Raw genomic sequence first — 26,732 nt, 5'->3', positions numbered from 1 at the left:
GAGGAAGGATATTCTTGCTATTGAGGGCGTGCAGCATAGGTTTACTAGGTTAATTCCCGGAATGGCGGGACTGTCGTATGTCAGACTGGAGCGACTAGGCTTGTATACACTGGAATTTAGAAGGATGAGAGGGGAGTCCAGAACCAGGGGCCACAGTTTAAGAATAAGGGGTAGGCCATTTAGAACAGAGATGAGGAAAAACCTTTTCAGTCAGAGAGCTGTAAATCTGTGGAATTCTCTGCTTCAGAAGGCAGTGGAGGCCAATTCTCTGGATGCATTCAAGAGAGAGCTAGATAGAGCTCTTAAGGATAGCGGAGTCAGGGGGTATGGGGAGAAGGCAGGAACGGGGTACTGATTGTGAATGATCAGCCATGATCACATTGAATGACGGTGCTGGCTCGAAGGGCCGAATGGCCTATTCCTGCACCTATTGACTATTGTCCTCAATTCTGTCTCACTCCTTCTGAATTTACCTCTGGACTTTGTGCTAACCATCTGCCTCGTGCTTATTACTTTCCACGTTTTGTCCTGCCTCTCCTCTCTTCCAGATTCCTTCCTTCCCCCCTACAATCGGTGTGACGAAGCGTCTCAACCCGAAATGTCACCTCTCCATGTTCTCCAGAGATGCTGCCTGATCCTGCTGAGGTGGAGTCATAGGAGTCATAGAGAGATACAGTGTGGAAACAGGCCCTTCAGCCCAACTTGCCCACACCGGCGAACAATGTCCCAGCTACACCAATCCCCCTGCCTTGTATACACTGGAATTTAGAAGGATGAGGGGGGATCTTATTGAAACATATAAGATAATTAGGGGATTGGACACATTAGAGGCAGGAAACATGTTCCCAATGTTGGGGGAGTCCAGAACAAGGGGCCACAGTTTAAGAATAAGGGGTAGGCCATTTAGAACGGAGATGAGGAAGAACTTTTTCAGTCAGAGAGTGGTGAAGGTGTGGAATTCTCTGCCTCAGAAGGCAGTGGAGGCCAGTTCGTTGGATGCTTTCAAGAGAGAGCTGGATAGAGCTCTTAAGGATAGCGGAGTGAGGGGGTATGGGGAGAAGGCAGGAACGGGGTACTGATTGAGAGTGATCAGCCATGATCGCATTGATTGGCGGTGCTGGCTCGAAGGGCTGAATGGCCTACTCCTGCACCTATTGTCTATTGTCTATTGTCTATTGCCTGCGCTTGGTCCATATCCCTCCAAACCTGTCCTATCCATGTACCTGTCCAACTGTTTCTTAAACGATGGGAATGGCGGTGCTGGCTCGAAGGGCCGAATGGCCTACTCCTGCACCTATTGTTTCTATGTTTTGTACGCTCGACAGTCTCCCTCGCGAGCTTCCTTCACCTCCTCCTCTCAGACCCCTTTGCAATAGCAATTTTAAACAATTAGATTTAATTTTTATAGACAATAGACAATAGGTGCAGAAGTATGCCATTCGGCCCTTCGAGCCAGCACCGCCATTCAATGTGATTATGGCTGATCATTCTCAATAAGAAAACCCCGTTCCTGCCTTCTCCCCATACCCCATGACTTCGCTATCCTTAAGAGCTCTATCTAGCTCTCTCTTGAATGCATTCGGAGAATTCCGCAGATTCACAACTCTCTGACTGAAAAGGTTTTTCCTCATCTCAGTTCTAAATGGCCTACCCCTTATTCTTAAACTGTGGCCCCTTGTTCTGGACTCCCCCAACATTGGGAACATGTTTCCTGCCTCTAACGTGTCCAACCCCTAAATAATCTTATACGTTTCGATAAGATCCCCTCTCATCCTTCTAAATTCCAGTGTATACAAGCCTAGTCGCTCCAGTCTTTCAACATATGACAGTCCCGCCATTCAGGGAATTAACCTAGTTTGAAATAGAGCCTTCTTAAATCACACCCTGTAAATATGTAGAATACTTTTTTTTGCATTGTTTCTCCGTTGTGGCAATTTTTCTAAAAAATACAAAAAGCTGGTGCTCAGAAAACGGTCACCTCATGGATTTCACTGGCTTCAATGGTGCAAAAAGCCCCAAGCACCAAGTAGTCAGGTGGGAAACAGAAAGTCGACTTCTGCATTGGCCTCTCCAGTCCGTCAGTAACCAGTCCCGAGGTTCACAAGAACCAAAAGCATTTCCTTTTAGATTTTTTCGGTTCTGTCCTGGCCAGCATGCGAGGCGTGGGTGACTCCTCCTGTTTACTAGGTGTGGAAGGAAGCTCGCAACTCTGGCCTGCCTCTGTTTCCAGGGAGCTCAGGACTCTGTGAAATCTGCCTTCCTGCTGTCTGAAGTCGTGTTCCACACTGCAAGCAGGAGAAAGAGGAACAAAAAGAGCATGTTAGTTTTGTCTGTCCCCTGTTTTTCTGCACCTAGGGTTGACAACTGTCCCGTATTAGCCGGGACATCCTGTATTTTGGGCTAAATTGGTTTGTCCTGTTTGGGACCGCCCTTGTCCCGTATTAGTCCCGGGTGGCCCGGACACTGTAGGCCGGGATACTGTAGGCCACGACACTGTAGACCCCGACACCGTAGGCCCGGACACCGTAGGCCCGGACACCGTAGGCCCGGACACCGTAGGCCCGGACACTGTAGGCCACGACACTGTAGACCCCGACACTGTAGGCCCGGACACTGTAGGCCCGGACATTGTAGGCCCGGACACCGTAGGCCCAGACACTGTAGGCCCCGACACTGTAGGCCCGGACACTGTAGGCCCCGACACTGTAGGCACCGACACTTTAGGTCCGGACACTGTAGGCCACGACACTGTAGGCCCCGACACTGTAGGCCCTGACACTGTAGGCCCGGACACTGTAGGCCCGAACGGCGCTGTAGGCCCAGACTCTGTAGGTTAACGGAGTGTGTTCAGGGAGCAGGGACGAGTGTGTTCGCCGAACAGAGGTTGCGTGGCAACCCGCCTCCCAGCCCGGGCTGCCGCCATTGGCTGCCGCCATTGGTGGCTGGGTGAAGTCAAGTGGGGCGCGGGCGGTGCCTAACTTATTTGGCAGTTAGGAAGTTGGCAACCCTATCTGCACCAGTTCTTCGTTTTTTCAATAGTCAATAGAGTCATACAGCAGGGAAACAGGCCCTTCGGCCCAACTTGCTCATGCCGACCAAGCCACCCCATCTTTAGTTGAAAGATACAGTGTGGAAACAGGCTCTTCGGCCCACAGAGCCCGTCCCGACCAGCAGATCTCACACACACTAGAACTATCCTGCACACCACGGCCAAGTTACAGAAGCCAATTAACCTACAAACCTGTATGTCTTCGGAGTGTGTCTTTGGGCTCGAAGGGCCGAATGGCCTACTCCTGCACTTATTGTGTATTGTCTATTGTCTATTATGGGGGGAAACCAGAGCAACCGAACTCACGCAGGTCATGGGGAGAACGTTCAAACTCCGTGCGGACAGCACCCATAGTTAGGATCAAACCCGGGTATCTGAGGCAGCAACTCTACCGTTATGCTACCCCTGCACTGGTATCACCTTCCCAAATTTGGCCAATATCCCCTTAAACCTTTCCTGTCCATGTTCCTGGTCAAATATCTTTTAACTGTTGTTATATCGTCATACAGCATGTAATTCATGTCATTCAGAGTCATCGAGTACTGAAGCAGGCCATTCAGTCCAACATCCATGCCAACTGAGATACCCCATTTAAGCTGATCCCATTTCCCCCCCATTGCATTTGTCTGTATCACTCTAAAACTTTCCTATCCATATGGCTGTCTTGACATGTTCTTCGAGCAATCCATTGGCTTCGGTTTGTTATTGACTCCTATACCAAAGTACAGCGAAAAGCTTTGTCTTGCATGCTGTCCGATCGGATCAGATAATACTCTACATAAATACAATCAAGTCAAGCTCAAATGCAATTGGTAGAGCAAAGGGGAAGATACAAAGTGCAGAATATACACCGATCAGCCAAAACATTATGACCACTGACAGGCGAAGTGAATCACATTGATTACCTTGTTACAATGGCACCTGTCAAGGGGTGGGATATATTAGGCAGCAAGTGAATAGTCAGTTCTTGAAGTTGATGTGTTGGATGCAGGAGAAATGGGCAGGAGTAAAGACCTGAGCGACTTTGACAAGGGCCAAATCGTTATGGCCAGACGACTGGGTCAGAGCATCTCTGAAACGGCAAGGCTTGTGGGGTGCTCCCGGCCAGCAGTGGTGAGTACCTACCGACTGTGGTCCGAGGAGGGACAAACCACAAACCGGCGACAGACAGGGTGTTGGGCGCCCAAGGCTCATCGATGCGCGAGGGCAACGAAGGCTATCCCGTCTGGTCCGAACCGACAGAAGGTCGACTGTGGCACAAGTCACAGGAAATGTTAATGGTGGTGACGGGAGGGATGTGTCACAATACACAGTGCATCGCACCCTGCTGCGTATGGGGCTGCACACGGAGGACCAACAGCATATTGGGCAGGTGGTCGTAATGTTTTGGCTCATTAGGCCATAATGTTCTGGCTGATCGGTGTAGTTCTCAGCATTGTAGTGCAACGGTTCTAGAAATAAGGTCCAATGGGGTAGAGGTGAATCGGACAGTGCCCTAGCTTATGGAAGGACCGTTCAGAAACCCGATAACAGAGGGGGAGAAGCTGTTGCTGAGTCTGGTGGTGCGGCCTTTCTAGCTTCTGTACCTTTTGCCAGATGAGATCAAGAAGAAGGAAGGGAATTTTGATGATGCTGGCTGCTTTGCTGAGGTGGGTGTGGTGTTGATGGAGTCAGTGGTGGGGACTTTGGTCTACGTTGATGGACTGGGCTACAGCCACTACTCTGAAATTTCCTGTGGTCTTGCACAGCTACACGACTCTGACAGAAAATCTTCATATCTGTGAGCATTAAGCCAAACTTGTAAATTTCCCTTTTGAATCCTGCTGCTCGATGTCCTCAAGGGCAATTTGCTGGAAATAAAATCTGTTGTTGGAAGAGGTTAAGTGTGCGATGAAAGAAAATCCCACACTGCGTCAAAGTGGCCAAATAAATGTGCAGGAGACATGAAACTGAGAAGGAATCCACAGAATTACAAAGAGGTCCTTCTGCAGTTGTACAGGGCCCTAGTGAGAACGCACCTGGAGTACTGTGTGTAGTTTTGGTCTCCAAATTTGAGGAAAGATATTCTTGCTATTGAGGGCGTGCAGCGTAGGTTTACTAGGTTAATTCCCCGAATGGCGGGACTGTCCTATGTTGAAAGACTGGAGCGACTAGGCTTGTGTACACTGGAATTCAGAAGGATGAGAGGGGATCTTATTGAAACATATAAGATTATTAAGGGGTTGGACACGTTAGAGGCAGGAAACATGTCCCCAATGTTGGGGGAGTCCAGAACAAGGGGCCACAATTTAAGAATAAGGGGTAGGCCATTTAGAACGGAGATGAGGAAAAACCTTTTCAGTCAGTTGTAAATCTGTGGAATTCACTGCCTCAGAAGGCAGTGGAGGCCAATTCTCTGAATGCGTTCAAGAGAGAGCTAGATAGAGCTCTTAAGGATAGCGGAGTCAGGGGGTATGGGGAGAAGGCAGGTACGGGGTACTGATTGAGTATGATCAGCCATGATCACATTGAATGGCGGTGCTGGCTCGAAGGGCCGAATGGCCTACTCCTGCACCTATTGTCTATTGTCTATTGTCTATTGTCATTTTGTGTCTACCTTTGATTTTAACCAGCAGCTGCAGTTTTCTTCCTACGCATCGAACAGTACAGCACAGGAATCACAACGTCTGTGCTGAACATGATGCCAAATTAAACATCTCATCTGCCTGCACCTGATCCATATCCCTCTAATCCCTGCACTTGCATGTGCCTATCCAGAGACTTCTTAAATGCCATTATCGCATCCGCCTCCACCGGCACCTCCACCGGCAACGCGCTCCACGTCCCCACTACATTTTTGCAGGAAAAACGTCCCCAATGTTGGTGCAGGAGAAATGTTCCCAATGTTGGGGGAGTCCAGAACCAGGGCCCACAGTCTAAGAATAAAGGGGAGGCCATTTAGAGACAGCGCGGAAACAGGCCCTTCGGCCCACCGGGTCCGCGCCGCAAAAGCGATCCCCGCACGCTAACATTATCCTGCACACCCCAGGGACAATACTTTTCTTTTTACATTTGCCCAGCCAATTAACCTACATACCTGTACGTCTTTGGAGTGTGGGAGGAAACCGAAGATCTCGGAGAAAACCCACGCAGGACACGGGGAGAACGTACAAACTCCGTACAGGTGGCGCCCGTAGTCAGGATCGAACCTCAGTCTCCGGCGCTGCATTCGCTGTAAGGCAGCAACTCTACCGCTGCGCCACCGCGCCGCCTTATAACTGATATGAGGAAAAACTTTTTCACCCAGAGAGTTGTGAATTTGTGGAATTCTCTGCCACAGAGGGCAGTGGAGGCAAAATCACTGGATGAATTTAAAAGAGAGTTAGATAGAGCTCTAGGGGGCTAGTGGAATCAAGAGGTATGGGGTGAAGGCAGGCACGGGTTACTGATTGTGAATGATCAGCCATGATCATAATGAATGGCGGCGTTGGCTCGAAGGGCCAAATGGCCTCATCCTGCACCTATTGTCTATGTTTCTATGTTTCCACTCTGTGTATAAACTTGCCTGGCACATCTCCATTCAACTGTCCTCCTCTTACCTCATGGCTATGTCATCTAATGGTTGACACCAGCTGCTCGAAAAGCCTAGTTACTCAAAAGTGCATAATCAAATTTCCAGCGTTGAGAACAACCAAGAAATGCTCAATATTGTGTTTCGCTTAGTAACACATCCTCAATCTTCTGGTGTTGATATAAACAGCACCATTTGGCCAAGATTCTTGCCATCAGCTCCAGTTAAAGTGATTTTAGCAACATTGATTCTTTGAGCCACGTTTACATCCTCCCACGGTGGATGAAGGAATTTGGTCGAAGAGCCACTGAGAGAAAATAATTTATTTAAGAACGATATTTGGGGTTCATAAGTGATCGGAGCAGAATTAGGCCATTCACAATAGACAATAGACAATAGGTGCAGGAGTAGGCCATTCAACCCTTCGAGCCAGCACCGCCATTCAATGCGATCATGGCTGATCACTTTCAATCAGTACCCCGTTCCTGCCTTCTCCCCATACCCCCTCACTCCGCTATCCTTAAGAGCTCCATCCAGCTCTCTCTTGAAAGCATCCAACGAACTTCGGCCCATCAAGTCTACTCCGCCATTCAATCATGGCTGATCTATCTTTCCCTCTCAAACCCCATTCTCCTGCTTTCTCCCCATAACCCCTGACACCCGCACTAATCAAGAATCTACCTATCTCTGCCCTAGTAATATCCATTGACGGTCTCCACAGCCTTCTGTGGCAATGAATTCCAAAGATTCACCTCCCTCTGACTGATGAAATTCCTCCTCATCTCCTTCCTAAAAGAACGTCCCTTTATTCTGAGGCTGTGACCTCTGGTCCAAGACTCTCCCACTAGTGGAAACATCCTCTCCACATCCACTCTGTCCAGGCCGCTCACTATTTCACTAAGTTTCAATGAGGCCCCCCCATCATTCTTCTAAACTCCAGCGAGTAGGTAGTAGATAGATCTATCTCCAGTGAGTTAGATAGAGCTCTAGGGGCTAATGGAATCAAGGGATATGGGGAGAAGGCAGGCACGGGTTACTGATTGTGGATGATCAGCCATGATCACAATGAATGATGGTGCTGGCTCAAAGGGCCGAAAGGCTTCCTCCTATTTTCTATGTTTCTATGTTTCTAGTACAGGCCCAGTGCCGTCAAACGCTCAACATATGCCCAATCATCCCTGGGATCATTCTCGTAAACCTCCTCTGCTCCCTCTGCAACACCAGCACGTCCTTCCTCAGTATTGCCTACAATAGGTATCACAAAATGCAGGAGTAACTCAGCAGGTCAGGCAGCATCTAGGAGAGAGGGAATGGGTGACGTTTCGGGTTGAGACCCTTCTTCATCTGCAGTTATTTATCCTACAATACTCCAGGTTGGTGGTTGGTTCTCTCAGCCAAGAGGCGACTGCAGTCAATAAGGGAGTGGGAAGGCATAAGGTTGAAGAATAAAAGTAAACTAATGAGAATGAACCTTCATCAGGATTTCAGGTGATGCTAATGTACTAACGGGCGGTCACGGTGGCGCAGCGGTAGAGTTGCTGCCTTACAGCGAATGCAGCGCCGGAGACCCGGGTTCGATCCCTACCACGGGTGCTGTCTGTACGGAGTTTGTACGTTCTCCCCGTGGGTTTTCTCTGGGATCTTCGGTTTCCTCCCACGCTCCAAAGACGTGCAGGTTTGTCGGTTAATTGGCTTGGTATAAATGTAAAAAAAATTGTTCCTAGTGGGTGTAGGATAGTGTTAATCTGCGGGGACCGCAGGTCGGCGTGGACCCGGTGGGCCGAAGGGCCTGTTTCCACGCTGTATCGCTAAAACTAACTGAACCATGGTGGCTTCAGAAAGGCCCAATGCTGGGCAATCCCATGGCAACTCATAGAACACAGAAGAGTACATGGATACATAGAACATAGAACAATGCAGGACAAGAATAGGTCCTTCAGCCCCCAATATCTCAGCTGAACATGATGCCAAGACTAACTACGTGTAGGAAGTAACGACAGATGCTAGTTTACACCAAAGATAGACACAAAAAGCTGGCAGCATCTCTGGAGAAAAGGAGTAGGTGACGTTTCGGATCGCCACCCTTCCTCAGACTTTTATCTACAAGTTTTTCTAAATGTTATCTGCCTGCATATAATCCACACCCCTCCACTCCCTGCATATCCACGTGCCTATCTAAAACCTGTCTCCATCACCCACCATGCACTCAGTGAGTTCCAGGCACCCACTGCCCTCTGGGTAAAGAAGACTTGCCCCACACATCGTCTTTAAACTTTGCCCCTCTCACCGTGCAGCAATGCCCTCTGGTCTTTGACCTTTCCACCCTGGGGATAGGCTCTGACTGTCTACCCTCTCTGTGCCTCTCACGGGGAGAAGGCATGAAAATGGGCTCAGGAGAGAGAGAGATAGATCAGCCATGATCAGCCATGATTGAATGGCCTAGTTCTACTCCTTTCAGTTATGACCTTAATACTTCCATCAGGTTTTACTGGGTCAAGAAATGTCATTATTTAACAAATTACTCTCCAACAGGGAGTTGCATATAAATTCGACTGAGTGGTGAGTGGATGGAATGGGCTTCCAGAGGAGGTAGTTGAGGCACGGACTATCCCAATGTTTAAGAAACAGTTAGACAGGTACATGGATAGGGCAGGTTTGGAGGGAGATGGGCCAAACGCAGGCAGGTGGGACAGGGGTAGCTGGGACATTGTTGGCCGGTGTGGGCAAGTTGGGCCGAAGGACCTGTTTCCATCACTCTTTGATTCTATGAGTGTGTCAATCACTCTCTCACCCTCGGGTAACATCCTCTAGTCTCTGACATTTCTGCACTGGGAAAAAGGTTTAGTTTAGTTTAGTTTAGTTTAGAAATACAGCACGGAAACAGACCCTTCCGCCCACCGAGTCCGCGCCGACCAGCGATCCCTGCACATTAACACTTTCTTACACAAACTAGGGACTATTTACACAATACCAAGCCAATTAACCCACACACCTGTACGTCTTTGGAGTGTGGGAGGAAACCTAAGATCTCGGAGAAAGCCCATGCAGGTCACGGGGGGGAACGTACAAACTCCGCACAGACAGCACCCGTAATCGGGCAGTAACTCTACCGCTGCGCCACCGTGACCGCCCCAAGGTTGTGACCCCAGTTTAAGAATAAGGGGTAGGCCATTTAGAACGGAGATGAGGAAAAACTTTTTCAGTCAGAGAGTTGTGAATCTGTGGAATTCTCTACCTCAGAAGGCAGTGGAGGCCAATTCTCTGAATGCATTCAAGAGAGAGCTAGAGAGAGCTCTTAAGGATAGCGGAGTCAGGGGGTATGGGGAGAAGGCAGGAACGGGGTACTGATTGAGAATGATCAGCCATGATCACATTGAATGGCGGTGCTGGCTCGAAGGGCCGAATGGCCTCCTCCTGCACCTATTGTCTATTGTCTATTGTGACCTTCAATACCTCTGGTAATTTAATGTACAGATTGACTTCCTCAGCACTGGTTCAGACACCAGCCAACTTATGCTCTAAAGTGCCCCGATCAAATTTCCAGTGTTGAGAACAACCTCGAGAAGCTCAATATCGTGTTTCACTTCATAGTGCATCTTTAATCGTGTGGCGTTGATCTGAACAACACCATTTGGCCACGACTCTTGCCAACAGCTCCATTTAAACTGATTGTAGCAATATTGATTCTTGGAACCATGTTCATGAACTCCCACGTTGGCTGAAGGGGAATTTGGTCAAAGAGTCACTGAAGATGCTTTATTTTAGAATAATATTTTTGTCTTATAATCCATATCCCTCCATATCCATGGTTCAATGAAGCTTTATTTGTTACACACGCAACAGCACGGTCACCTCTTTGATGACCCTCGGACTATCCTTCATCGGACTTTGTTGGCTCTACCTTGCACTAAACGTTATTCCCTTATCTTATAGAGACGTATAAAATTATAAAAGGACTAGACAAGCTAGGTGCAGGAAAAATGTTGGGATGAGATGAATTTGAGGAAGGACATCCTTGCTATTGAGGCAGTGCAGCGTAGGTTCACGAGGTTAATCCCCGGGATGGCGGGACTGTCATATGAGGAAAGATTGGAAAGACTGGGCTTGTATTCACTGGAGTTTAGAAGGATGAGGGGGATCTTATAGAAACGTATAAAATTATAAAAGGACTGGACACGCTAGATGCAGAAAAAAATGTTCCCAATGTTGGGGGAGTCCAGAACCAGGGGCCACAGTCTAAGAATAAAGGGGAGGCCATTTAAAACGGAGATGAGAAAAAGCTTTTTCACGCAGAGAGTTGTGAATTTGTGGAATTCTCTGCCACAGAAGGCAGTGGAGGCCAATTCACTGGATGAATTTAAAACAAAGTTAGATAGAGTTCTTGGGGCTAGCGGAATCAAGGGATATGGGGAGAAGGCAGGCACAGGTTACTGATTGCGGATGATCAGCCATGATCACAATGAATGGCATTGCTGACTCGAAGGGCCAAATAGCCTCCTCCTGCACCTATTTTCTATGTTTCTAAAACGGTCCATGTCTGTTCAGCTAAAAACCCCTAATCCAGGCATCATTCTGGTAAAATGTACTCCAAAGTCGTACAGGTTTGTAGGTTAATTGGCTTGGTAAGTGTACAAAATGTCCCCAGTGTGTGTAGGACAGTGTTAATATGCGGGGATCGCTGGTCGGCGTGGACCCGGTGGTCTGAAGGGCCTGTTTCCGCGCTGCATCTCTAAATTTTTTTTTTTTTTAAACTCCTCTGCTCCCATTCCAAAGCCTCCAAATTCGTCCTGTAATGGGCAATCAGAACTGTATGCAATACTCCAAATGCAGCCTCACCAAAGTGCTATAAAGCTGTATCGTGACTTCCTAACTCTTATACTGAATTTTGTAACCAATGCTCTTTTCCACATGCCTTGTGCTGAGGAAGGAACCTTTGGAGCTGCCTTGCATACAAACCTATTCCCATCCGACGAAGAAACAGAAGCTTGAAAGCGCGCACCACCAGACTCAGGAACACCTTCTTCCCCTCTGTTATCAGGCTTCCGAATGGTGCAAGAAAATAACTGCAGATGCTGGTACAAATCAAAGGTATTTATTCACAAATAGCTGGAGCAACTCAGCAGGTCAGGCAGCATCTCAGGAGAGAAGGAATGAGTGACGTTTCGGGTCGAGACCCTTCTTCAGACTGAAGAAGAGTCTCGACCCGAAACGTCACCCATTCCTTCTCTCCAGAGATGCTGCCTGACCTGCTGAGTTACTCCAGCATTTTGTGAATAAGGCTTCTGAATGGTCATTCCATTGGCTAGGGCACTGTCCGATTCACCTCTACCCCATTGCGGGCATTGGACTTTGCTTCTGGGACTGATGCGCTACAATGCTGAGAACTATATTCTGCACTCTGTATCTTCACTTTCAACTCTATTGTACCTGAGTTTGAAGTGTCATAGCACAACACAGATACAGCACAGATACGGCCCTTTGGCCCAACTCAACTGTGTGGACCATGATGCCCATCTAAGCACGTCACCCGTGCCCATGTTTGGCCAATATCCCTCTAATGCTTTCCTATCCATGCACCTGTCCAAATGTCTTCTAACAGGTAGCACGGTAGCGCAGCGGTAGAGTTGCTGCTTTACAGCGAATGCAGCGCCGGAGACTCAGGTTCGATCCTGACTACGGGTGCTGCACTGTAAGGAGTTTGTACGTTCTCCCCGTGACCTGCGTGGGTTTTCTCCGAGATCTTCGGTTTCCTCCCACACTCCAAAGACGTACAGGTATGTAGGTTAATTGACTGGGTAAAATGTAAAAATTGTCCCTAGTGTGTGTAGAATAGTGTTAGTGTGCGGGGATCACTGGGCGGTGCGGACTTGGTGGGCCGAAAAGGCCTGTTTCCGCGCTGTATCTGAAATAAAATATGAAATGTCACCCATCCTTTTTGCTCCAGGGATGTTGCCTGACCCGTTGAATTACTCCAGCACTTTGTGTCTATCTTCGGTATAAACCAGCATCTGCAGTTCCTTCCTACACATGCCTGAATTACCTCCTCTGGCAGCTTGTTCCATACACCCACCACCCAATGTGACTGTATTTATATGCAGCAATATCAAATCTGCTTCGACAGCGTGCAAAACAAAGCTTTTCACTGTTCTTCGGTACACGTGACAATAATAAGCTTGAACCTAATGGTCTGGCAGGGTGCGGTGATTTTGATCGCACACTACTACAGATGCCAAGGAAAAGCTCTTGAAACTCAGCATGCCTAGTGGCAACCAGGGCATGGACGAACCTGGGTGAGCAATGAACGTTAGTCTTGCCAAAGGCGCACACGTCTCGACAGTGAATTGATCAAAGGAGGATTACCATTCTGTTTCTTCACTTGCACACATCAAGGACATTGCTTTCCCCTCCTCCTCCCCTTTCATAAATCGCACCACCTTACAAATGATCCTTCCGATGTCAGGAAAGATTTCAGGCGACAACAGTCTTGCTTGTAAAATGCAGAGTTGCATTTTGCTCTTGGTGAATTTTGCAGCGTCCGCAGTTTTTTTTTCTCTGCATGATTTAACTGTGGCTTCATTCATAGAAACAGAAAATAGGTGCAGGAGAGGCCATTCGGCCCTTCGAGCCAGCACCGCCATCCATTGTGATCATGGCTGATCATCCACAATCAGTAACCCGTGCCTGCCTTCTCCCCATATCCCTTGATTCTGCTAGCCCCTAGAGCTCTTTTAAATCCATCCAGTGAATTGGCCTCCACTGCCTTCTGTGGCAGAGAATTCCACAAATCCACAACTCTCTGGCTGAAAATGATTTTTCTCACCTCAGTTTTAAATGGCCTCCCCTTTATTCTTTGACTGTGGCCCTAGGTTCCGAACTTCCCCAACATTGGGAACATTGTTCCTGCATCTAGCTTGTCCAGTCCTTTTATAATTTTATATGTTTATATAAGGACTTCTATAAAGATGGGGGGGGGGAGAGGAGTCAGTCGACCACACAGCACGGAGTTTGTACGTTCTCCCCGTGACCTGCGTGGGTTTTCTCCGAGATCTTCGGTTTCCTCCCACACTCCAAAGACGTACAGGTATGTAGGTTAACTGACTGGGTAAATGTAAAAATTGTCCCTAGTGTGTGTAGGATAGTGTTAATGTGCGGGGATCGCTGGGCGGCGCGGACTCGGTGGGCCGAAGGGCCTGTTTCCGCGCTGTATCTCTAAAAAAAAAAAAAATTTTAATATATTTTTATCTTACTAATGTCATTTTAAAAATCTTATTTATCCTTGGAATATTACTGCTGAGGTGACCCATTGTCCTGTCAAATACATTTAATTGTACCTTTGACCCTGTGCCAACCTACATATGACAAATAAAATGTATTACATTGTTTATTATTGTAAAATTTATTATTATTATTATTATTATTATTATAATTCTCCTTGTCTTCCACTGCTCAACCCCCTCCATAAAAGAGCTGGGTCCCTCTTCCATATTCATTGGCCGGCAGTGACTGAAGCCAGTGACCGAAAACAGGCTACTCTTTAAAATAAAACCTTATATCAGTGTTATTAAATCGCGGAAATATTAAACCTAAAAATCCATGAAACCACTATTGCCCGCGCATTTGGCAGGAATCAATTTTTAATTTCTTTTAATAACACCTAACCTCGTCCATCAGCTATTTCAAATAATGTTCCAGCTATTTTCCACTTTATTGCACATAAAAATAAATGAGATTACACAGGTTTCAGAGTTTCTGACTGCAAGGCATGCGATGTCTCCACACTCAGAGATGCTGGAATCAGCTTTTAATAACCAACCAGGGGCCTATCTTTGAGCTTTTATTCCCTGCCTCAGAAATATGTAAAGATTTATTTATTGACGTTGAGCCGGGAGAGGCGTACATGGTGCCGATAACGGTGTTGAAATATATAGGTAATCAATGCTGTAGGATTCACGTAGCCATGGTAAAACCCGAAGAATGAACGTCAAGGTCATTGAAGGATGATCTCCTTCCACTGTGTATCTGGGACCAAAGACAAAGGCCCTGTGGTAGTTGTGAGCATAGGATTATGAAAATAATTGGAAAATAGCATCTCTGCTGAGTTTCAAAGAGACAGCAATCAGTCAAGGTGGAAAGTCCAAGGGAGCAGGTGAGATGGAGGTTCTGGACAGGGTTGCCAACTTCCTCACTCCCAAAATAAGGGACAAGGCGATGTCGCCAACCCGCGCGACCTCACCCAGCCAGCGGCCACGTGCTCCCGCTCCACAAATGGCGGCCGCCCGGGCCGGGAGGCGGGTTGCTATGCAACCTCTGTTAGGCAGCGCCCGGGCCTACACTGTCCAGGCCTACAGCGGCCTCCGGGCCTACAGCGGCCTCCGGGCCTACAGCGGCCTCCGGGCCTACAGCGTCCGGGTCTACAGCGTCCGGACCTACAGCGCCCCCTCCCCCCCCCCTCCCTCCCCAGCCTAATACGGGACAAGGGCCATCCCGTACGGGACAAATCAATTTAGCCCAAAATTCGGGGTGTTGCGACTAATACGGGACAGTTGGCAACCCTAGCCCTGAGCCCCACCTGGAGTACCGCTTATTCCCCCCTGCTCCTCCCCTCCCCCCCCCCCCGTCCCCGCGACTTTCCTCCCTCTGGGCTTCACAATTCACATCTCTTCAAAAGCAGGTTGAGGAGGCTAGGACTTCATTCCCGGAGGCACAAGAGGCGTGATCTTCCAGGGGTGTACAAAATCATGTGCGAAATAGATAGGGTGAATGCACAGAGCCTTTACCCAGAGTAGGGGAATCGAGGACCAGAGGACATAGGTTCAAGGTGAAGGGGAAAAGATTTAATAGGAATCCGAGGGGTAACCTTTTCACACAGAGGGTGGTGGGTGTATGGAACAAGCTGACAGAGGAGGTAGTTGAGGCTTGGACCATCCCATCGTTTAAGAAACAGTTGACAGGTACATGGATAGGACAGGTTTGGAGGGTTATGGACCAAGCGCAGGCAAGTGGGACTAGGGTAGCTGGGACATTGTTTGGCGGTGTGGGCGAGAAGGACCTGTTTCCACACTGTATCACTCTATGACTCTAAGAGGTATCATATCATATCATATATATACAGCCGGAAACAGGCCTTTTCGGCCCACCAAGTCCGTGCCGCCCAGCGATCCCCGCACATCCCCGCACATTAACACTATCCTACACACATTAGGGACAATTTTTTTTTAACATTTACCCAGCCAATTAACCTACATACCTGTACGTCTTTGGAGTGTGGGAGGAAACCGAAGATCTCGGAGAAAACCCACGCAGGTCACGGGGAGAACGTACAAACTCCTTACAGTGCAGCACCCGTAGTCAGGATCGAACCTGAGTCTCCGGCGCTGCATTCGCTGTAAAGCAGCAACTCTACCGCTGCGCCACCGTGCCGCCCTCACGGGCAGGAGCCAGTGAATTTAAAGAAGTATTAGAGCTATAGAATCATAGAGCTCTATGACTAATTAATAGGAACTTGAGGGAGGGACAACTTTATCACATAGAGGGTGGTGGGTATGTGGATCAAGCTGCTGGAAGAGTTGGTGGAGGCAGCTCCTACAACAGCATTTAAAGGACAGTTTGGATAGGTACAGGGAAAGAAAAGGTTTAGGATATTGTCCAAACATGGGTAAATGGGACTAGCTTACACATGGCATCTTGGTCAGCATGGATACGTTGGGCCGAAGGGCCTGTTTTCTTGCGGTACGATTCCTCTCCTCAATTCTATTTTCTCATACCCCCCTGACTCCGCTATCTTCAAGAGCTCCATCTAGCTCTCTCTTGAAAGCATCCAGAGAATTGTCCTCCACCGCCTTCTGAGGCAGAGAATTCCACAGCTCCACGGGTCAGGCAGCATCAATGGGGAGCACAGATAAGCAATGTTTTGGGATGGGACCCATCTTTAGTATTTATTCACAAAATGCTGGAGTAACTCAGCAGGTCAGGCAGCATCTCAGGATAGTTGGAATGGGTGACGTTTCAGGTCGAGACCCTTCTTCAGTCTGAAGAAGGGTCTCGACCTGAAACGTCACCCATTCCTTCTCTCGTGAGATGCTGCCTGACCTGCTGAGTTACTCTAGCATTTTGTGAATAAATATCTTCGATTTGTACCAGCATCTACAGTTATTTTCTTACAGGACCCTTCTTCAGACTCATTTTGGACTGGGACCCCATCTTCAGACGTCTGAAAAAAGGTCACCTATCCATGGTCTCCAGAGATACTGCCTGCCCGGCAGAGTTACTCCAGCACTTTGTGTATTTTTTTGTAAACCAGCATCTGCAGTTCATTGTTTCTAAGGTTTAGATAAATATGACCTAACGCGGGTAAGTGGGATTAACGTAGATGGGGCATCATGGTCGACATGGATAAGTTGGGGCGAAGGTACTTCAGTGCTTTGTGTATTTTTATCCGTCTAAACCTTTCTTTAAAAAAAAAAATGTTTAGTTTAGTTTAGAGATGCAGCGTGGAAACAGGCCCTTCGGCCCACCGAGTCCGCACCGACTAACGATCCCCGCACACTTACACTATCCTATACACATTTGGGACAATTTTACATTCATACCAAGCCAATTAGCTTACAAACCTGTACTTCTTTGGAGTGTGGGAGGAAACCGAAGATCTTGGAGAAAACCCACACAGGTCACGGGGAGAACGTACAAACTCCGTACAGACGGCGCCCATAGTCGGAATCGAACCCGGGTCTCCGGCGCTGCATTCGCTTTAAGGCTGCAACTCTACCGCTGCGCCACCGTGACCGCCCGAGGTAGCTGAGGCAGGTACCATCACAATGTTTAAAAAGCATTTGGACAGGTACATGGCATGGGTAGGATAGGTGTAGAAGGGTATGGGCCAAACACAGGCAGACGGGACTAGTGTAGATGGAACATGTTGGTCGGTGTGGGCAAGTTGGGCCGAAGGGCCTGTTTCCACTGTGTGACCCTTATGACGCTGCAAATATATTCAGCACTGTGTGAGCATTCATCTTGGCATCACGTTGGGCACAGGCATTGTGGGCGGAAGGGCCTGCACCTGCATTGCACTGTTCTACGTTCGATGTGAAAATACCAGAGCGTTGCTGTGGGGCTGTGCTTTTTCCTGCTGGTTTGCATGTGAGGCCAGATCTGTGTAAATCAAAACCCTGGTGAGACAACGCCCACTTTTCACCCACTCTTCAATTCTGCTACTTTGCTGCAAGTGTTTTTTTAAAAAAAATGTGCTCAAATTGCTTTTAGTGCAATTAAAACAGCAAGAGAAGTGAGATCAATCTATAATATGGAAAAGAGACTTCACATTGGGTAATTACAGTACAGAGCCGATGTCCAAAGCGTGCTTGGAATGTATTTGGCTCAGACACAATGGGAGTCCAGTAGAAAATTGCTCTCTTTGTTGCCAAAAGGCACTAATAAGCTCAAACTGAACGCCATCCCTTCCATCGCAGAATACCTCTTTACATATGGAATAGAGTTTTAAATCATATTTTGGACATCTAAAAGTGTAAACAAAATATGTTCCATTAGATTATCGCTCATTATAAATGAAACAGCGCTTGTTAACATGAAAACTGAGGGAGGAGAGAGAGCGAGAGAGAGAGAGAGAGAGGGAGAGAGGGTCAGAATCATCGGATGTGAACATTTTCTGCCTGGTAATCGTGCACTTAGTTACTCTTGTGCTGGGTTTGCGGCAGGATGTAGGGTTGCCAACTTCCTCACTCCCAAATAAGGGACAAAAGGTGACGTCACCGCCCCGTGCCCCACGTGACCTCACCCAGCCAGCCGGCACGTGCTCCCGCTCCACCAATGGCGGCTGGGCGGGGAGGGGGGTTACTACTCAGCCTCTGTTATGCGGCGCCCGGGCCTCCGAGCCTACATTGTCCGGGCCTACAGTGGCCCCCGGGCCTACAGTGTCCGGGCCTACAGTGTCCGGGCCTACAGCAGCCCCTGGGCCTACAATGTCCGGGCCTACAGTGTCCGGGCCTACAGCAGCTCCTGGGCCTACAATATCCGGGCCTACATTATACGGGCCTACAGCAGCCCCCTGGGCCTACAGTGTCCGGGCCTACAGCAGCCCCCTGGGCCTACAGTGTCCGGGCCTACAGCGCCCCCTGGCCTATTACGTGACAAGGGCGGTCCCTTACGGGACAAACCAATTTAGCCCAATATACGGGATGTCCCGGCTAATACGGGACAGTTGGCAACCCTAGCGGGATGCCCTGCATGTTTGGATGGGAGCAGCTGCAGTGATAACCTGCATTAAACAACGATATTGCGAGGACTCCAAGGCCTGAGCTAGATGGAGAGGTCGGGCAGGCTAGGACTTTATTCAAAGGGTCATAGACCCATACAGCATGGAAACAGGCCCCTCCGCTCAACTTGCCCACCAACCAACATGTCCCATCTACACTAGTCCCACCTGCCTGCGTCTGGTCCGTATCTCTTCAAACCTTTCTTATATCCATGTACCTGTCTGAAGGTTTCTTAAACGTTGCGACAGTACCTGCTCCAACTACTTCTTCCGGCAGCTCGTTCTATACACCCACCACCCTTTGTGTAAAAACTAATCTTCTCTGTCTGCAAGTGATCCACGTGTCCCCTCCCCCACCACCCACGACTCCTTTAAACGTTGCCCCCTTCACATTAAAGCTATGCTCTCTCGTTTTCTTTAACATTTCCAACCTGGGGGAAAGGTTCTGACTGACTACCCGATGTATGCCTCTATCTATCTATCTATCTATCTATCTATCTATCTATCTATCTATCATCATTTTATATACTTCAATTGATTCTGCCCCCATCTGCAACTGTGTGGAACTGTCCGCGCCGACCAGCGATCCCCGCACACTAACACTATCCTTCACACACTAGGGGACAATTTTTATAGGAAAATAACTGCAGATGCTGGTACAAATCGAAGGCATCATAAAATGATGGAGTAACTCAGCAGGTCAGGCAGCATCTAGGAGAGAGGGAATGGGTGACGTTTCAGGACGAGACCCTTCTTCAGTCTGAAGACGTTGTCTCGACCCGAAACGTCACCCATTCCCTCTCTCCTAGATGCTGCCTGACCTGCTGAGTTACTCCAGCATTTTGTGATACGCAAGGACAATTTTTACATTTACCAAGCCAATTAACCTACAAACTTGCACGTCTTTGGAGTGCGGGAGGAAACTAAAGATCTCGGAGAAAACTCACGCAGGTCACGGGGAGAACGTACAAACTCCAGAAAAGACAGCACCCGTAGTCGGGATCGAACCCGGGTCTCCGGCGCTGCATTTGCTGTAAGGCGGCAACTCTACCGCTGCGCCACCGTGACCGCACATGTGGAGAGACCGTCTCCCCACTTTTGTAATCGTAAAGACCTTTAACATTCTTCCTCTCTTTCTCGGGTCATAGTCATACAGCGTGGAAACAGGCCCTTTGGCCCAACTTGCCCACGCCGCCCAACATGTCCCATCTACACTAGTCCCACCTGCCTGCATTTGGCCCATATCCCTCTAAACCTGCCCTGTCCCTGCACTTGTCCAAATGTTTTTTAAACGTTGTGATAGTGCCTTCCTCGACTACCTCGTCCAGCAGCTCCTTTCATGCAGCCACCACCCTCTGTGTGAAAAAACCCCTAAGGTTCCTATTGAGTTTTTCCCCTCTCACCTTAAATCTATGATCTCAGCCTCTTGATTCCCCGACTCCGGGTAAAAGATTCTGTGCATTTACCCGTTCTATTCCTCTCATGATTTTGTACACTTCTATAAGATCACCTCTCATCTTCCTGCGCGGATAGGAATAGTGTCCTGGCCTGCCCAACCTATCCCTATAGCTCAGGACTTCGAGTCCTGGCGCCATCGTAAATCTTCTCTGCACTCTCGCCAGCCGAATACCATCTTTCTCCAGAGATGCTGCCTGACTCACTGATTTATTCACAAAATGCTGGAGTAACTCAGCAGGTCAGGCAGCATCTCGGGAGAGAAGGAATGGGTGACGTTTCGGGTCGAGACCCTTCTTCAGACTGACCCACTGAGTTACTCCAGCACTTTGCGTCTGTCTTTGGGAACGTCTTTCTGACGACGGATGGCCAAAACTGACCAAGAGGGGAGGGAACAGGAGGTCAGAACAAAGCAGGGCCGGCAACAGACTCTGTTTCCCTCCCCTCTACTTTCATTCTGAAGAAGGGTCCCAACCCGAAGGGTCCCAACCCGAAAGGTCCCCCATCCTTTTTCTCCAGAGATGCTGCCTGACTCAGTGAGTTACTCCAGCACTTTGTGTCTGTCTCCAATTGAGAAACAGACACTGATTGAAACTGCATTCTGTGCCGAACTGTGATCGGGTAGACGCACAGTCTTTTACCCAGAGTAGATGGACCAGAGGACATAGGTTCAAGGTGAAGGGGGGAAAAGATTTAATAGGAATCCGAGGGGTAACTTTTTCCACACAGAGGGTGGTGGGTGTATGGAACAAGCTGCCAGAGGAGGTAGTTGAGGCTGGGACTATCCCATCGTTTAAGAAACAGTTGGACAGGTACATGGATAGGACAGGTTTGGAGGGATATGGACCAAGCGCAGGCAAGTGGGACTAGTGTAGCTGGGACATTGTTGGCCGGTGTGGGCGAGTTGGGCCGAAGGGCCTGTTTCCACACTGTATCACTCTGACTCTATGCATTCCCAAAATAATAAAAAGACCAGCAGCCTTAAAATATATATCATGTGCGAATCATTGTAGAGATTCTATAGTTACAACATACCTCATTGATATTGAAAGTACACTTCTCTTTCCTTTCATCCAGCAAGGTGTTTAACATTTATATTGGAAGGTACACCTCACACTCTCATTATGACAAGCTGTTCCCCCATCCCTATATTCCAAATGGCATGTCAATTTAAATCACCACTGTAATTCCAATTTCAGTGCGGCTTCTCAAGGTTTTGTTTTAAGGCAGGGCTCTGGTTTTTACTCCCTTTACTCTATTCTTTAAAAAAAGGGAATCTCTATTTTGAACTTTTGAAAAATGCACATCCGTGCATGAAATTCATAAGAACGTGAATAGTATTTTTGCCCATCAAGTTTCACAGGCGAGCCTGCCTGGATCGCTCACGTTTAATTATTAGCAAATTTATTCCAAGTAAATTTCTCGTCGCTGACTAGCAGGCATGCAAATCTTTTTTTTCAGCCTGCTAAAGGCCAAGGTTTAACAAAAAAGACTTATGTTAACCAGAGAGAAACTTCCTCACCAGAACCAAAGTTTCTTGCAATCGAAAGGATTAGAATCGTGGCCACAAATAGCAACAGAAAGTGCTGGAAAGCACTGGAATGTACAGGAATGTAATGCCAATGTGGACGGCTCGATTGTAATCAGATAGACACAAAATGCTGGAGTACCTCAGCGGGTCCGACAGCATCTCAGGAGACAAGGAATGGGTGACGTTTCGGGTCGATAATAGACAATAGGTACAGGAGTAGGCCATTCGGCCCTTCGAACCAGTACCGCCATTCAATGTGATCATGGCTGATCATCCACAATCAGTACCCCGTTCCTGCCTTCTCCCCATACCCCCTGACTCCGCTATCTTTAAGAGCTCTATCTAGCTCTCTCTTGAAAGCATCCAGAGAATTGGCCTCCACTGCCTTCTGAGGCAGAGAATTCCACAGATTCACAACTCTCTGACTGAAAAAGGTTTTTCCTCATCTCTGTTCTAAATGGCCTACCGCTTATTCTTAAACTGTGGCCCCTGGTTCTGGACTCCTCAGACTGAAGAAGAGTCTCGACCCAAAACGTCACCCATTCCTTCTCTCCCAAGATGCTGCCTGACCCGCTGAGTTACTGCAGCATTTTGTGAATAAATACTGAAGATGGGTCCTATCCCAAAACATTTTGTGTCTACCTTCGATTTAAACCAGCATCTCCAGTTTTTTTCCTACACTATTGTAATCATGTATTGTCTTTACCGCCGACTGGTTAGCACGCGACAAAAAGCTTTTCACTGTACCTCGGTACACGTAACATAAAACTAAACTGAACTGAAACACAGTAGAACAGTCAGTATCTGTGGAAAGAGGCACAGATTTAATGTTAAGGTTGAAGACTTCTCATCATAACCCTGACCGTCACTGCTTAAAGATAAGGCCCAAGTTGATTTGGTCTTTATAGACAATAGACAATAGGTGCGGGAGTAGGCCATTCGGCCCTTCGAGCCAGCACCACCATTCAATGTGATCATGGCTGATCACTCTCAATCAGTACCCCGTTCCTGCCTTCTCCCCATACCCCCTGACTCCGCTATCCTTAAGAGCTCTATCTAGCTCTCTCTTGAATGCATTCAGAGAACTGGCCTCCACTGCCTTCTGAGGCAGAGAATTCCACAGATTTACAACTCTCTGACTGAAAAAGTTTTTCCTCATCTCCGTTCTAAATGGCCTACCCCTTATTCTTAAACTGTGGCCCCTGGTTCTGGACTCCCCCAAAATTGGAAACATGTTTCCTGCCTCTAGCGTGTCCATCCCCTTAATAATCTTACACGTTTCGATAAGATCCCCTCTCATCCTTCTAAATTCCAGTGTATACAAGCCTAGTCGCTCCAGTCTTTCAACATATGACAGTCCCGCCATTCCGGGAATTAACCTAGTAAGCCTACGTTGCACGCCCTCAGTCTTTAGTTCTAATCGTTAGCCTGAATTTCAAGTAAACAGAGAATCATCGAGTCATAAAAGTCAGAGAAAGCATTTTACCAGGATACATCACAGCAGGCCGGCCAAAAGGCTCGGTCCTGTGCTGTACTTTTAGTTTAGTTTAGTTTAGTTTAGAGGTACAGCGCGGAAACAGGCCCTTTCGGCCCACCGGGTCCGTGCTGACCAACGATCCCCGCACATTAACACTGTTCTAAACCCACTAGGGACAATTTTTACATTTACCAAGCCAATTAACCGACATACCTGTACGTTTTTGGAGTGTGGGAGGAAACCGAAAATCTCGGAGAAAACCCACGCAGGTCACGGGGAGAACGTATAAAACTCCGTTCAGACGGCGCCCGTAGTCAGGATCGAACCCAGGTCTCCGGCGCTGCATTCGTTGTAAGGCAGCAACTCTACCGCTGCGCCACCGAGCCGTTTTGTTCTATGTTCAAAGATGAAGGCTATTCACTAGAGATATAGTGAATGCTCAGGGCTCCATCCAAGACCGCAAGAAATTGCAGAGTATTGTGGACGTAGCCCAGATCATCACGCGAATCAACCTTCCTTCCATTGACTCCATCTACACTTCACGCTGCCCCGGCAAGGCCAGCAGCATAATCAAGGTCCAGTCTCACTCCCTCTTCTCCCCTCTCCCACCAGGCAGGAGGTACAGAAGCGTAAAAATACGCAACTCCAGACTCAGGGACAGTTTCTACCCAGAGAAAGTAGTTGAGTCAGGAACCAGAACAGCATTTGGAAGTCATTTGGACGTCTACATGGAAATGTTTGGAGAGATATGGGTCAAAATGCAGGCAAATGGGACCAGAGTAAATGGGCATCTAGATTGGCATGGGCGAGTTGGTCTGATGAGTCTGTTTGTCATACTGTATGATTCTACGACTGAACAGTGAAGATACGACAGTGGGGCCGGGGAATTGGAAAAGTTCTGTACACAACTGCAAAGTTGAAAAGTATAGAGACGTATAAAATTATGAAAGGACTGGACAAGCTAGATGCAGGGAAAATGATCCCAATGTTGGGGGAGTCCAGAACCAGGGGCCACACAGTCTAAGAATAAAGGGGAGGCCATTTAAAACTGAGGCGAGAAAATACTTTTTCACCCAGAGAGTTGTGAATTTGTAGAATTCTCTGCCACTGAAGGCAGTGGAGGCCAATTCAATGGATGAATTTAAAAGAGAGTTAGATGGAGCTCTGGGGGCTAGTGGAATCGAGGGATATGCGGAGAAGGCAGGCACGGGTTACTGATTGTGGATGATAAGCCGTGATCACAACGAATGGCGGTGCTGGCTCAAAAAGGGCCGAATGGCCTCCTCCTGCACCTACTTTCTATGTTTCTATCCCCTCTATTCCACTTCTCTCTTTCCTGTCCTCCATCCTCTCCCTGCACCATGGAGCCCAACATTGATCCACTCCTTCACCCTCCACCCTTTCTGCTCTTCACTGTCCCAATACCACATATCCCCCCTGCTGGCTTTCCTTTTTACTCCTCGTCTTATCTGACACCCTTTTTATTTCCTTTTCACCTCCAGTCTTTGCCACTCAACCCACCCATCGGCCAAGCAAACCAACCCCTCACGTCTACCCACCTATCACTCACCTGGCTTTGTCCTGCCTCCACCTTTCTTTTCAAACTTTCTCTCCCCCCCCCCACCCTCCATCTCGGTCCTCTCCCTCCCCCCCCCCCCCCCCCCACTTTCTGTGTGAAAAACACACCTCGCTCTGCATTAAAATGAAAATGAGAAGCTCGCCTCTACTATCTTGATTAGAAATAAAATCTCTATCAAGTTATTTTGGTAAAAGGTTGGTCCCTCATCAGATTACGGCAAATCATAGTCTTTCTTAGTTTAGTTTAGTTTAGTTTAGAGATACAGTGCAGAAACAGGCCCTTCGGCCAATCGAGCCCGCACCGACAAGCGATCACATTAACACTATCTTACACACGCTATGGACAATTTAGAAATATACCAAGCTAATTAACCTACAAACCTGCACGTCTTTGGAGTGTGGGTGGAAACTGAAGCACCCGGAGAAAACCCACACAGGTCACGGGGAGAACGTACAAACTCCGTCTAGACAGCACCCGCAGTCGGGATCAAACCCGGGTCTCTGGCGCTGTAAGGCGGCAACTCTACCGCTGCGCCACCCTTGTTGAGTTCAGTGTGTGCGTTGTAAAATGGAAGAGCAGACAAAGAGGCTGCCTGCCTTTTGTGTTCCATGTGTCTGCGCTGATCTTATCAAATTCAATCTTTACGCGATGGTTTTGAATCTTTTCATTCCTTTGGAAATACGACAAGGGAGCGTTTCACCTCTGCCGTTGTCTTGAGTTGCCTGCTTAGAGTTTCATGGGCTTCAACGTAACAAGGCAACAACAAAAAAATCCGAAGCAGCCCTTGTTTAATTTTCTCCTTGTCGCTGAATATATTCAACCAACTCTGTTAAGACGTTCCGTTTCTTTGGTACCTGATTAGAGTAACCGATCGTCTTTCTAATTGGTTTAGTTTCGAAATACAGCTTTGGCCCACCGAGTCCATGCAGACCATCGATCACCCACACACTGGTTACATCTTATCCCACCGTATACCTGGGGCAATTTGCAGAAGTCAATTAACCTACAAACCTGCACATCTTTGCAATGTGGGAGTCCAGAGCCAGGGGCCACACACTCTAAGAATAAAGGGGAGGCCATTTTAAAACTGAGGCGAGAAAAAAACCTTTTCACCCAGAGAGTTGTGAATTTGTGGAATTCTCTGCCACAGAGGGCAGTGGAGGCCGATTCACTGGATGAATTTAAAAGAGAGTTAAATAGAGCTCTAGGGGCTAGCGGAATCAAGGGATATGGGGAGAAGGCAGGCACGGGTTACTGATTGTGGATGATCAGCCATTATCACAATGAATGGCGGTGCTGGCTCTTTGGGGCCGAATGGCCTCCTCCTGCATCTATTTTCTACGTTTCTCTGTTTCTTTGAAACTAGAGAACCCAGAGAAAGCCCACGGTTGACAGGGAGAACGTACAAACTCCACACAGATAGGACTGGGAGTCAGGATCAAACCCGGGTCTCTGGCGCTGTGAGGCAGCAACTCTACCACTGTGGTATTTATAGGTCAGATGGTTGGAAGATTGACTTATGAATGATTGGCAATGTTTAGATTTATTTAGATTTTAGAAACAGGCCCTTCTGCCCACCGGGTCCGCGCCGCCCAGCGATCCCCGCACACTAACACTATCCTACACCCACCAGGGACAATTTTTTAATTTTATTATTTTTTACATTTGCCCAGCCAATTAACCTACATACCTGTACGTCTTTGGAGTGTGGGAGGAAACCGAAGATCTCGGAGAAAACCCACGCAGGTCACGGGGAGAACGTACAAACTCCATACAGACGGCACCCGTAGTCAGGATCGAACCTGAGTCTCCGGCGCTGCATT

General features: G+C 48.1%; 2 protein-coding genes across 4 annotated transcripts in view; one reads left to right on the top strand and one right to left on the bottom strand.

Annotated features, from left to right (window-relative positions):
• LOC144598346 (dedicator of cytokinesis protein 2-like) overlaps window positions 1-26,732 on the top strand; it is an 894,447-nt gene that overhangs the window by 357,354 nt on the left and 510,361 nt on the right. The gene's annotated exons all lie outside the window — the stretch shown is intronic.
• The window catches only part of LOC144597110 (INSYN2B protein-like), a 139,186-nt gene that overhangs the window by 8,087 nt on the left and 104,367 nt on the right, over window positions 1-26,732 (bottom strand). For 2 of the 3 annotated variants that reach the window (XR_013547700.1, XR_013547711.1), the window contains exon 4: window positions 1,979-2,285. Coding sequence is in view for 1 of the 3 variants with exons in the window: in XM_078406096.1 (XP_078262222.1) it covers window positions 2,099-2,285 (187 nt within the window). In the remaining 2 variants the exon portion in view is untranslated. Of the gene's footprint in view, window positions 1-1,841; window positions 2,286-26,732 lie in introns of those variants that run through there. The other variant, XM_078406096.1, reaches the window with a different exon arrangement.

The sequence above is a fragment of the Rhinoraja longicauda genome, chromosome 1, assembly GCF_053455715.1.
Source record: "Rhinoraja longicauda isolate Sanriku21f chromosome 1, sRhiLon1.1, whole genome shotgun sequence".
Classification (NCBI taxonomy): Eukaryota; Metazoa; Chordata; class Chondrichthyes; order Rajiformes; family Arhynchobatidae; genus Rhinoraja; species Rhinoraja longicauda.
The sequence above is the reverse complement of the archived record's forward strand: the minus strand, read 5'-3'. Positions and strand labels throughout refer to the sequence as shown.